The sequence below is a fragment of the Garra rufa genome, chromosome 23, assembly GCF_049309525.1.
Source record: "Garra rufa chromosome 23, GarRuf1.0, whole genome shotgun sequence".
Lineage (NCBI taxonomy): Eukaryota > Metazoa > Chordata > Actinopteri > Cypriniformes > Cyprinidae > Garra > Garra rufa.
In genome coordinates, this window is record NC_133383.1 from 11,040,326 (window position 1) to 11,053,844 (window position 13,519).

The following is a 13,519-nucleotide window of genomic DNA, read 5'->3' on the forward strand; positions in this document are numbered from 1 at the left end:
TCTTAAAAGCAGCACAGACTGCTGATGTTCAGTAGAATCGCACACAGCAGCACAGGGAATCTATGAACGCTGATGTATGACATCGACCTCAAGAACAGAGAGAGAAACAGAGAGAGAGACTAAACCCATAACTGCCCAGTAACAAGCTCTCCCCCCTCATTGGCTGCAGAGGCAAGTGTATTTGATCAGGCCCTCAGACTAAATGACACACTCTGTTTGATCGGCGGACACTAAACCACATGTGAGAGCTGAAGGAAGACCTCAGCATCTGTCCTATTTGAAGAATCCATGCCCTGCTTACACCTGAGTGACTTCTTAGAAATGCTGCACCAAAAATGAAGATTCAGAAATTATTTACTTCTAAACCGTATCTATCTTTTCTAAAAGAAGATGTTTGGTAGAATATCACGGCTGCTCTTTTAACATCCTCACATCTTGTAGGTGCATTTAGCAAATTAGAGCTGGGAACTAATAAAGTTTACATTTCACAACAATTCAACTAATTATGACAGAAGAGGACCATAAAAATACCACTGGTTTATTTGCATTTTTTATAGTGGTGGGCATAGATTAATTTTTTTAATCTAGATTAATCTCACTGTAATCTTGGAATTAATCTAGATTAATCTAGATTAAAATGGCTAATTTGAAGGCATTCAGAATATGTGTGCTACCCAAAAAAAGACTAAAAGTAAATCTTTGAGATCGGGTTTCTCAAACCAGGTGGCACATTAGACCAGGTGCTCATCTCCTGTTTCCAAAATGCATCACAAACTGCTTGACAATTGCATTTACAACATAATTAACTATACAAACTATACAAACGTGCGCGTTGCAATTAAATACACAGACGCGCACGTGCATGGATATCTGCGTGCATAGTCTTCGGTTAAACTGCGTTGCTTTTAGAAGCGTCAATTCAGTTGTTGCATATAGTTTAATGTATTTATTTCGGTAAACTAAGTAAACTATAACTCAAATTTGAGATTTTACTGGGGTACAGCAGATTTTCACTGGGGCGCGTGCCTGAAGCAAACCCGGTGGATTCATAGCTGCATCCATGTCAGCACGTCATGTTTGATGTGGTAATTTCACAGTAGGCAATGCATGCATACACACAGGTTGAAGACTCGTCCTCGCCCCCTACAGTGCAATTCGGCTAGGTATACAGTACATCTGCGCTAAAATCTCAAGGTGAAAGTCATCATAGCTTGCGTAGTATAGACCTAGCTCCCAACCCAACTTTAAGAATAGATTAACGGCGATATTTTTTTTATCGCCCGATAAGAGTCTCACGTTAACGCAGCACGTTAACGCCGATAACGGCCCACCACTAATTTTTTATTAGTCTTTGCCATAAACTGTAAAAAATATGGACGTAGTGTCCGTGACGTCACCCGTAGGTTTCTGAAGAGCGATTTTGAAGCCTATAGTGGGCGGGATTCGCCGTCGCCATCTTGGAATCGCATCGTCGCGCGTCACTCCCAGATAATCGAAAATGGGCAAAGAGGCGGGACGTGGGTGGAGCTGGGTGCTGAAACCACGCCCACTTAGCGCAACAGTGGTGAGAGCAGCAGCAATCCCCCTGTCACTCAAGTGGCCACGCCCTTAATTATGCAGAACTTTACGGATTAATATAACTTAAACGAATGAGTTATAAAAAAAAATCACCCCCCTCACAGTTGACATGAAGGGCGAAATTAGCTATTTAGTCTAAAACCACTTTTTGAACCAGGCTGTAAACATGTTTTTTTTTTTCTGCTGTAAAGTTGGGCATTTTAACATGGGGCGTCTATGGGACTGACTCCCTTTTGCAGCCAGTCTCTAGCGGCCAGTCGATGAATTGCAGTTTAAGCCACTTCCGTTCCGTGTTGGTTTCAATAGAGAGAGCGGGAGGTTGCCGCTTGGTCTTTACTTATGTCTTCTAAGGACATAATCCCCCGGTTTCACAGACATGGCTTAAACCCAGTCCTAGACTAAAATGTAAGTCTGAGCTGTTTCAACGGAAAGAAACTTGCACTGACTGATCTTAAATTATGTCAGTGCCGTTGTTTTGTCTCAGTATGCACACCAGTAATGTTTTTTTTAAGGCACATTTCTAAAAAAAATTACTGAATGTCTTAATTGAACTATGGCCTAATCCTGGTTTAGACTAAGCCCCGTCTACGAAACCGGGCCAATATGATAGAAAATAAGCCATTAAATCTCACTTTTACATGGTGTGATATTACAGTAGGCTTTGTGTCAGTTAATTCAAACATTACTGGTTTTCTGGTATCTTTTGACTGATTAACATTGATGTAAAACCTGCAGTTTGACCCTTTTATAGTACGTTTGTAGTCCTTTTATCATTTTTAGAGCTTGATATGTATATGCACGTGTATATGACTTACATTCTACTGAAGTAAAATCTTTTAAAAAATATCTTTCGTTTGTGAAACAAGGTGAGTAAATCATTTCTATTTTTAGCCTTGAACCTTACCTGATGCACTTGGGAGATTGACTATTTCGGATGTAGATAAAACAAACAAAACAAAAAACAAAAAAATCTATCTGAATAAAACCATTTTCTGAACAATTATATATCCTTTAAAATCTCATTCATTATCATAACTAAGCTCTCCTGCAGCCCGAGTCAGGCCCGAGTCAGGCCCGAGTGGGCTAAATCAGCATGACATTTTGGGGTTTATGGACCTCTCAGCATATTTTCCCAGATGAAAAAAAAAAAAAAAAAAAAATCACGGGAAGCAGCTTTGTTTGTCAACACACGGTGGGTTCCCTGCCAACACTTCCCTCTCGCAGAGCCCGAGAATAAAGCTGAAGATGAAATGGGTTCCCAGGCCGCCGTGTAATTGCGCAGCCCTTATGTTGAACCCCTTGAGCATTCATTCAAATGAGGCCGTAATTGCCACATCTGTTAACCCTCTGAAGAGCCGTCAGCCGAGTGTCACGCATCTGCTAATTGGTACAAACAGGTAGCAGACGCTGATCTCCTCCACTGAGCATCTGCCGATTAGAGTCGCAAATTCAATGAGCGGTGATTAAAGGTCCTGCTAAAATGGCAAAGGAGAGGTTTAAATACTGCTGCTGAATATGCTATAACACTTCATAATGGTGATTAACCGAGAGCCAGGAACCGTGAGGACTCCGTGGGTTGGTGTGAATTCATTTTTTTAGGCGTGAAGAAAAGCCGAGAAAAATGGGTCACAGGAGTTTTACTCCTGTGGTTTGGTCAGCTGATTGTGAGCCTTCATGCTCCATAAAGCTATAAAAGATGATGTATATTATATCCAATAGGAGGTTTAAAGATCTCGTAAAGTTACAGTTACATTCGTTTACAGACTAAAGTTATGTAATTACATAATATATATATTATGTAATTACATAACTTTAGTCTGTAAACGAATGATTCCAGATAACTTTACGAGTTATACATGTGAAATGAACTATTTTAAGGAACATTTTGCTTTTTTTATTATATATATATATATATATATATATATATATATATATATATATATATATATATACACACACACATACAGTCAAAAGTTTTTGAACACAGATTTCTAACGTTTAAGTCTCTTCTGCTCACCAAGCCTGCTTTTGTTCGATCCAAGTACAACAAAATATTAGTATTTTTTATTTTTTATAAATATTTTTACTATTTAAAGTAACTGTTTTCTATTTTATATATATTTAAAATGTAATTTTTTCCTCTAATTTCAATTATCTAATTTTATTCAATAATCTAATTTTTTGCATCCTATCATGATCCATTCTAATAATCTGATTTGCTGCTCAAAAAACATTATTATGTTGAAAAAATAAACATATATACACTGACTCCAGGTTTTTGAATGTATAGTGTATAATATTACAAAAGCTTTTTATTTCAGATAAATGTTGATCTTTGGATGTAAAATGTATTCAACTGTTTTAAATAATAATAATAAAAAAAAATATTTCTTGAACAGCAAATCAGCATATTAGAAGATTTCTGTAGAATCATGGGATACTGAAGACTGGAGTAATTATGCTAAAAATGTAGGTTTAATCACAGGAATAAATTGCACTTAAAATATATTCAAACAGAAATCAGTTATTTTAAATAGTAAAAATATATAAAATTTGTACAGTTTTTGCTGCACTTTGGATCAAATAAACGCATGCTTGGTGAACAGAAGAGAATTCTTAAAAAAAAAAAACATTAAAATGTGCAGCTTTTTCTGTCCTCATTTGAACTCAGAGACAACATTAAATACGTATATTTATAAAAATCCATTTAATGTGAAGACAAAAAGGTGATTAAAATAGTGAAAACATTTCAGACATTGATATACATTTTAACAATTTCAACTATCCATAGATCCATATAGCTATTAAATAAAGAGTTTGTGTGCACCAAATCTGTCCACAATGCTGAGTGGAGCGGTTTTATTGCCTGTCACAGCCTATTATTAAATGCTGTAATAATGCAAATGTGAACTGTTGTGGTGGCAAAGTAACCCAGAGAACAGAAACGTGTCAGTGACGTGAAACAGTGATGTAGGGATTTTTATAAAATCAATTGTACAATTGAGATCTTCATACAAAACCGTACAAAAAAGTGCATATTGTAGCATAATGTGCAATTCACTGGTGAAAATAAATAACTGGTTCTTTTAGATTCACGTGAAAACATTTATACGAAAACAAAAAGTGAAATAAACAAGAACAAGACTACAAAAAAATCTGGATACTGTCACAGTTCCTGAGAGTCAGCGATTTGGATCAGTTGCCCGTCTCAAAAAGCTTTATTTGAAAAAAGCTAATATTTCTGGAAAAACAAAAACAAAAAGATGCGTTTTTTTTCTGTCATGTATTATTATAAGAATAAGAATAATACATTTTCTGTGACACAGTTTGGATTTCTGTGAAATCTTACCCGCATTTGTTCGTATATCCAGTCAAGGAAGTAGGTCACATTTCCGTAGACTCCGGGCTTGTTTCTGAAAGCACATCCATCACCCCAGCTAGTGTCCCCAACCAGCCACCATAGAGAATTCTCCTTTACGACCAGAGGACCCCCACTGTCTCCCTGTGTGGAAGAGCACTTATTTAATTTGGCCTTTGCCACACACATTACATTTACAGTACTCTAATTTACTCTTTTGAACGATCAAGCAGTTTCTAACAGTTTTTCTGACCTGACAGGAGTCCACGCCGCCCTCCAGCTTGCCAGCACAGATCATGGTGTCTGTGATTCGTCCGTTATACACCGGTCGACTGTTGCACGTCATTCTGTCGATTAGATTGATTTTGGCTTCTTGTAAGGCGTCTGGGGCAGATCCTTTAAGAAAAAAAAACATTTGCTTGTCATGCTTTTTAGTGTGACACATTATTTTCTGTCCTACATTATGCATTTGGATCTGTATGGGTTTTAGTACAGTTCTGTTGGGGTTTGCTCTTTAAAAAGTTTCAAACCTCCACTACGTAGTGCTCCCCATCCAGTGATGTAAGATTCCCGTGGCGCATTGAAGTACATGCCTTTATTGGGCAGACACACTGGCAGGACGCTCGCTGAAACGAGAAACAAAATGGAAACTGTCATTATTCCAAACTGTACGGTTCTTCTGTAAAACAAAAAAGGAGATATTTTGCACAATGTTCAAGCTGCTCTTTTCCATACATTGGAAAAGGATGTTCATACTGTCTGGTTTCAAAAAAGCATGCACCACAGAAATGGTACACTCAACTTATTACTATTCTTCGGAAGTCATTAACAGGCTGATATGTTAGGAGTTATATGAAAGAGCAGCTTGACTTTTCTGCAAAATGTTTGTCTTTAGGTGCTACACAAGAAAGGAAAATTTGAACAACCTGATAGTGAGCAAATTATGATTAGTGTAACTAAAACTTAAACTATTATAAGTCATTTCTGTTAAAAGAAATAAGATTTTAAAAAAGTTTTAAACAAAAGCACATAACAGAACATGTTAAATATATAAATAATTATTAATTAAAAAACTAGAAATGTTGCCTTGCCAACCAATTGAAAATTACATAGTAAAAAAACCCTAGAAATATTAAAAAAAAAAATTACAAAAGCACATAACAGAATTACTAAAGTTTACACTTTGATTAAAATGAACTGAAAATCTAAACACAAAAGCTCATTTAAATTTTTTGGATACAGAATTTTTTTTTTTTTTAATTAAAAATATTTATGAATATTAATACATAATTAAATAATTATTCAAATGATATATTAATATGAATATTAGTACATAAATATTATCAAATAAAACAATTAAATAAATTATTATTATTAAATAAAAATATTAAATAAAACAACATAAAATGTTTTCTTGCCAACTAACTGAAAATTAACTATAAAAAATAACTAAAACAAATGTCAAAACAATTACTACCAATCACGCTTCAATTAAAATGAAAGTTAACTGAAAATATAAACATAAAAGCTTTTTTTTTTGGATATAGAAATAAGGCTGGAATAAAATAAAATAAAATATTAATTTATGAATATTAAATACATAATTAAATAATTATCAAAAGTATTATATTATATATGTATTATAATTATAAAAAAGAGAAATGTTGACTTGCCAACTAAATTAAATAAAAAAACACATCACACATAACAGTTAACACTGAAATATAAACATAACAGCTCATTTTTTTATATAGAAACCGACTGAAATAAACTATTAAATAAAAATATGAATTTATAAATATTAAATACAAAAATAATTATTGAATAAAAAATTGGAAATGTTGTCTTGACGACTAACTGAAAATTATATGGAAAAAAATCACATTATAGAATGACTAAAGCTTAAACTTCAATTAGAATGAAAACTGAAAATATAAACATAAAAGCTCTTTTTTAATATAGAAATACGACTGGACAAAATTATATTAAATAAGAAATATGAATTTATAAATATTAAATACATAAATAATCATTAAACAAAAATTTAGAAATGTTGTCTTAACTAACTGAAAATTAAATAGAAAGAAATATAAATATAAAAAAAACTAAAATTACAAAAGCACAACAGAATGACTAAAGCTACACTTCAATTAAAATGAAAACTGAAAATATAAACATAAAAGCTCATTTTATTTTTTATATAGAAATATGACAAATAAAATATTAAATAAAAATATTATTTTCTGAATATTAAATACATAAATATTAAACGAAAAATTTGAAATGTTGTCTTGACAACTAACTGAAAATTAAACAGAAAAGAAATATTCTTTTAAAAACTAAAACAAATCACAAAAGCACAACAGAATGACTAAAGCTACACTTCAATTAAAATGAAAACTGAAAAGCACATTTTATTTTATTTTTATATAGAAATATGACTGAAATAAAATATAAAATAAAAATATGAATGTATAAATATTAAATACATAAACAATTAATTATTAAATAAAAAATTGGAAATGTTGCCTTGCCAACTAACTGAAAATTAAAATAGAAAAAAACTAGAAATATTTTTTTCAACTAAAACAAATAACAAAATCACATAACAGAATGACTTATGTTTACACTTGAATTACAATGAAAACTGAAAAATATAAAAATAAAAGCTCATTTAATTTTTTTTTATATAGAAATAAGGCTGAAATAAAATATTAAATAAAAAAAATAAATGTATGTATATGAAATACATCACTTAATAATTATTAAATAAAAAGGAAATGTCTTGCCAACTAACTGAAAATTAAATAGAAAAAAATAGAAATATTTGTTTAACTAAAATGACAAAAGCACATAACACTTTTAGCTAAAATGAAAACTGAACATATAAACATAAAAGCTCAATTTTTTTTATAGAAATAAGGCATAAATAATTATTAAATAAAAAAAATTCAATTTCGCCTTGTCTACTGAGAAAATAATGAAATATAAAAAAAAAAAAAAAAAATGACAAAAACACATAACAGAACAACAACAGCTTAGACTTCAACTAAAATAAAATAAATTAAAATATAAACCTCATTGTATTTTTATGTAGAAATAAGGCTGAAATAAAATCTTATATAAAAATGTTAATTTATAAATATTAAATAAATAAATAATTATTAAATAACGATATTTGAAATGTTGTCTTGCCTACTAACTTTAAAATTAAATAGAAAAAAAAATTTTACTAAAAAAAAAAGAATTAAAGCTACACTTTAAATTAAAATGAAAACTAAAATTATAAACATAAACGCTACTTTAAAATATCAATAATCATTACAGTAGTATGCATTGTAAATAATAGTAAAATAACTACAATAATACTTTCATTTACTGTCAGCATTATCTCATTATCATGAAATGTTCTTATGGCTGGGGGAAAATGTGAAATTCAGTCTTACATGTAATTGTGAGTGGACGGCTTAGCTTCATCAGGGCAATGTCATTTTCGTTGGTTCTCGGGTCAAAGTCGTGCATGACAATTCGGCTTACAGAACTGCCAGTGGCGGACTGCATCTCGGAACGAGTCAGATATCCAGCGTACACAGTCCAATCTCTTGCATTTGAAAACCTACACCAGTTTGTCATTTATTAGAGTTCATCATAACTTGTCAGAAGAGACTGTACTAAATGATAGCACTTACTCTTCAACACAGTGAGCTGCAGTGACAATCCAGTAAGGTGTAATGATAGACCCACCACACAAATGGTTTCTGGAAATTTGTAGGCTGACCTGCCATGGCCACACCCCCCTTGAGGTCACAGTGGTTCCTCCCACGATTCGCCTCCCGTTGTTCACTCCACATTCTACAACAGAATTCAAAAAGAGTATCAGTGAAACTGCTATACTAATTATAAATACTGTATAATAATAATAATAATAATAATAATGATAATAATAATAATAATAATAATAATAATAATAATAATAATAATAATAATAAATAAGGATGGCTCACCCAAAAATAAAAATGGTCATCCTCACTTTGAGGATATATTTTATTTCATTTAAAGGGGTCATCGGATGCCCATTTTCCACAAGTTCATATGATTCCTTAGGGTCTTAATAAAAAATGTCTATAATATACTTTGGTTAAAATTCTCAATAGTAGTGTAAAAAACACCCTTTTACCTTGTAAAAATCAGCTCTGCAAAAAAATCAACTCATTTTATTGCATGGGCCCTTTAAATGCAAATGAGCTCTGCTCGCCTCGCCCCTCTCTGATGTGGGATTATGAGCCGTAATGTTTACTTTAGCCGTGTTTAGCCTCGTTACTTGCTAACAAGCACATTATTAAGAAAGGCCATTTGCAAAGATGCATAAAAAACCCTTATACTCACTTCTGCTGTGGGTGAAGCTGCATCAGGAGCGATTTGCACGAACACAGACGCTTATGTACATCGGGATCGATGCTTTCCTTTTTAAAAACGAAAGTAACGCTATCCTCTGCGTCTTCAGCGTCTCAGATGTCGGGAGTAAATGACTTAATGTTCATTATTACATCCAACAACAGAACACCTCAATCGCTCAATCTCAGACATTTTTGTCTTCCCCTGCACCTGAGTCGCCACAATGGCGATCATCGTGAGACTGTTTCAGCTCGGTGAGGGCTAAGGTAAAGCGCTCATGTCAATCAACTATCGTGGGAGTGGCCTCGACAAGAATCTGAGAATGACCTGATTTTAAAAAGGGGATATTACTTTTAAAGATTAAAAAAATACCACTGGGTGGATTTTTATCATTGTAGTGTGGTTGTGTACACAAACTGCCAACACAAATTATTGTTCAAACAACATGCAAAAGTGAGTTTTGCATCCGATGACCCCTTTAAGTTTTATATAAATACTTAAAAAAAAATAGAGGGAAAACAACTCCAAAAAAAACTAAATATTTACTTGACAAATTTTTTTTTTAACTAAAAAATCAAATCAAATGAAAAAAAAAAAAATCTAATTAAATTAAGAGATGCAAATAGTATCTTACCTATACATTTGAGTGCCACAGCTTTGTTAGATGAACAGCCTGAACTGGCAATCTCATCAAAACCCACGTAAGTGATCCTAAAAAGATAAACCACAAACAAACCCACAGCACAAATTACAAATCACCTTATTCTGTAAATGTACTAATATTCCTGAGATGTTTAGCATCATTTTTCACATAATTCTAATATGCTGATTTAGTGCTCACAAAATATGCAGTATTATTATTATTATTATTAATAATGTTGAAAACAGTTGTGCTGCTTAATTTTTTGTGAATGAACTGCAACATTGTTCAGGATTCTTTGATGAATAGAAAGTTTAAAAGAACATTTACAAAAGAACAAATCTTTTGAAAAGGTCATTATACAGTAGTAGTAGCAGACTTCTAACATTACCTCTCGTATCCCATCTTCTCACATGCTTCCCTTCCGAGGTTGTCATTCCATCCATCTGAGCACACATTCTCCCAATTTTTGCTTTCATTTGAGTACATCTGAAGGAGGAAATTAGATCCATACAGACGAACTACAAATACAAAAACAGAAAGTACAGTAAATATCTTCAAAAGGGATCAGTTCAACCTGACCATATGCATAAGAGATTCTTACAGCAATCAGACTCATCATCTCCTGATGAACAGTCCTGTACGCCGTTACACCATTGCGACAAGCTGACACATGTTTTATCTGTTTTACAGCGATGTCCTTGATAACAATCAAACACACCTGTTGGAGTAGACAGAGAACATCAGGGCAAGAAATAACTGGGTAGATGTATAGTCAAATATCCAGTGTGTGAGTTTCTTACCATAAAACCAAAGCACAACAGCTACGACACCAGCAATGACCAGTAAGATGGTGAGTATGCCAAGGATCAATGGCCATTTTTTTCTCCTGGACGCTGTCGGAGAACCAAAGCTTATAAGAATCTATATTTACAGTTGAAGTCAAGGGTTTACATACACCTTGTAGAATCGCAAAATGTTAATCATTTTACCAAAATAAGAGGGATCATACAAAATGCATGTTATTTTTTATTTAGTACTGACCTGAATAAGATATTTCACATAAAAGATGTTTACATATAGTCCACAAGAGAAAATAATAGTTGAATTTATACAAATTACCCCGTTCAAAGGTTTACATTCACCTGATTCGTAATACTGTGTTGTTACCTGAATGATCCACAGATCTGTTTTTTTTTTCCTTCAGGTCCCACAAATTGTGTATTTGAACTCTTTCCAACAATGACTATGATTTTGATATCCATCTTTTCACACTGAGGACAACTAAGGGACTCACATGCAACCATTACAGAAGGTTAAAACACTGATGCCTCAGAAGAAAACATGATGCATTAAGAGCTGGGGGTGAAAACTTTTAGAATTTGAAGATCAGGGTAAGTTGAACTTATTTTGCCTTCTGGGAAACATCTAAGTATCTTCTGTAGCTCCTGAAGGACAGTACTAAATGAATAAAAATATGATATTTAGGCAAAATAAGAAAAATGTAGACATCCTCATTCTGTTCAAAAGTTTACACCCCTGGCTCATAATGCATAGTTTTTCCTTCTGAAGCATCAGTGAGCGTTTGAACCTTCTGTAATAGTTGCATATGAGTCCCTCAGTTGTCCTCAGTGTGAAAAGATAGATCTCGAAATCATCCAGTCATTGCTGGAAAGAGTTCAAATAAACAAAAATGCTGAAAAACCAAAGAATTTGTGGGATCTGAAGCATTTTTCTGAAGAACCGCGGACAGTTTAACTGTTTAGGATGAACAAAGGGACTCATAAACAACTATCACTAAACAAAAAACACAACCGTGAACATAGCGTCACCTTAGAATTATAAGGTTCTATCTGACATTTTTGTCAAAATTGAGTTGTTCACATATTCTTATTCTTTGACAACTTATTTACATTATTTGATGTTTCTTTTGTAAGCTGTGTACATTTTGGGCCTTTTTTTAGAAAACAAAAATGGTTCTATCTACAGAAGTCTATGGAATGCAAAATCTTTGAAGCTCAATATCTCGAAAGTGCTCAGAATGCAGATAGAACCTTATAATTCTAAGGTGACGATAGTATTAAGAATCAAGTGAATGTAAACTTTTGAAAAGGGGCATTTTTATGAATTCATTCAACTATTATTTTCTCTTGTGGACTATCTGTAAACATATTTTATGTGAAATATCTTACTCAGGTCAAAACTGAGATGTGAAAATGAATAAAAAGTATCAATTCGCAGAAATGCATTTAGATTCGCTGCACACACTGCATCAGATTGCTTTTATGCACTGTTTTGTACAGTGCTGATCCTTATAACCAATCAAACGCATTTCTGTTGAACTTAGGAATGCACTGGCCAATCAGAGATGCTCAGATTAGTCAGCACTGGAAACACCGAAGATGTTGATGAGTGCACACGCAGATACGATGTAAATAAAAGATTTCAAGCTTCAATAATTATAACGTAATTATACGTTTTTGCATAACTTGTGCTAGACTTGACTAACGTCATGGACTGACATGTTTGCCTATGAAGCCAGAAAGTGACGTGCCCAAAACGAAAACAAAAACGTTTTATATTGTTTTCTAAATTGATATTAATAATCATTATTACAGTATAAAGAGCAATAATCTACGATAATGATTTCTGTCATAATATTGCAGCCCTATGAGCTCCAGTTTTTTTTTCATGTATAATTTAGATTACAATTTTAAACAGTCTATTGTAATTGACAACAGTTTAAAACATTGATTAACTGGGTAAATTTAAGTATTTGACATTAAAGACAACATATGGTTTTTATAATAATGAGGTGATTATAAAAAATGCCCCTGGAAATCAATTCTATATTGCCCCTTAATGGGAAAGTTCATTTCTGATCCTGCTATATGTCAATGAGTACCAGAAACTGTTTGGTTACCCACAGTTGTTAAAATAACATCTTTAGGATCAACTTGAATTTGAACAGAATTTTCATTTCTGTAAAAAGCATTAAATACCTTTGTGAACTGGATTAACGTCCAGGTAGAGTCCAGGTGCGACCGTGTGGTGTGTGTTAACAGGTGCTGTTTGTGGGGTATACTGATGCAGGCTCTGAGCAGGCGAGTATCTGTCTACAGCGGATGGCGGATGGGAAATCTGGTATGGATAATGTGTGTTTTGGGGACCGGGGTACTGAGGTAAAGCTGGGTTTATTCTAGAAGGTGGTGCATATGGAGGAGGCCGCTGCTCTTCATGTTGGAAACCATGGTTCACGTGAGAAACGTTGTCGTAAGTCTGAAAGAAATAAGGATTTTGTTAGTTTCTCAGCATCAAAAAATGCATTCACAACCTATTTTGCTCCTGTTGTGTAAAATAAGAAGCTACTTTAGACTACTGAGTCCATGTTACTAATTACAATATAACTAACAACCATACTGTGCAGACTGTTCCAGGAAATACGCACCTTTTAAATAAACATTGTACCTTATTTGAACAATAATACACACTACTCACTCTTTCAACCATTTTATTATACTTCTTAAATGATTATCTGAGATATTTAA

General features: G+C 33.1%; 1 protein-coding gene across 1 annotated transcript in view; it reads right to left on the reverse strand.

Moving 5' to 3' along the window:
- Nucleotides 1–4,266: 4,266 nt before the first annotated feature.
- The window catches only part of tmprss2 (transmembrane serine protease 2), an 11,523-nt gene continuing 2,270 nt past the window's right edge, over nt 4,267–13,519 (reverse strand). The window contains exons 3-13 of the mRNA XM_073829987.1: nt 12,974–13,250; nt 10,775–10,867; nt 10,576–10,692; nt 10,363–10,492; nt 9,966–10,042; nt 8,626–8,788; nt 8,383–8,552; nt 5,467–5,562; nt 5,190–5,332; nt 4,928–5,080; nt 4,267–4,819 (exon numbers count right to left, since the gene is read on the reverse strand). Coding sequence (XP_073686088.1) covers nt 4,811–4,819; nt 4,928–5,080; nt 5,190–5,332; nt 5,467–5,562; nt 8,383–8,552; nt 8,626–8,788; nt 9,966–10,042; nt 10,363–10,492; nt 10,576–10,692; nt 10,775–10,867; nt 12,974–13,250 — 1,428 coding nt within the window. The 3' untranslated portion in view covers nt 4,267–4,810. The remainder of the gene's footprint in view (nt 4,820–4,927; nt 5,081–5,189; nt 5,333–5,466; nt 5,563–8,382; nt 8,553–8,625; nt 8,789–9,965; nt 10,043–10,362; nt 10,493–10,575; nt 10,693–10,774; nt 10,868–12,973; nt 13,251–13,519) is intronic.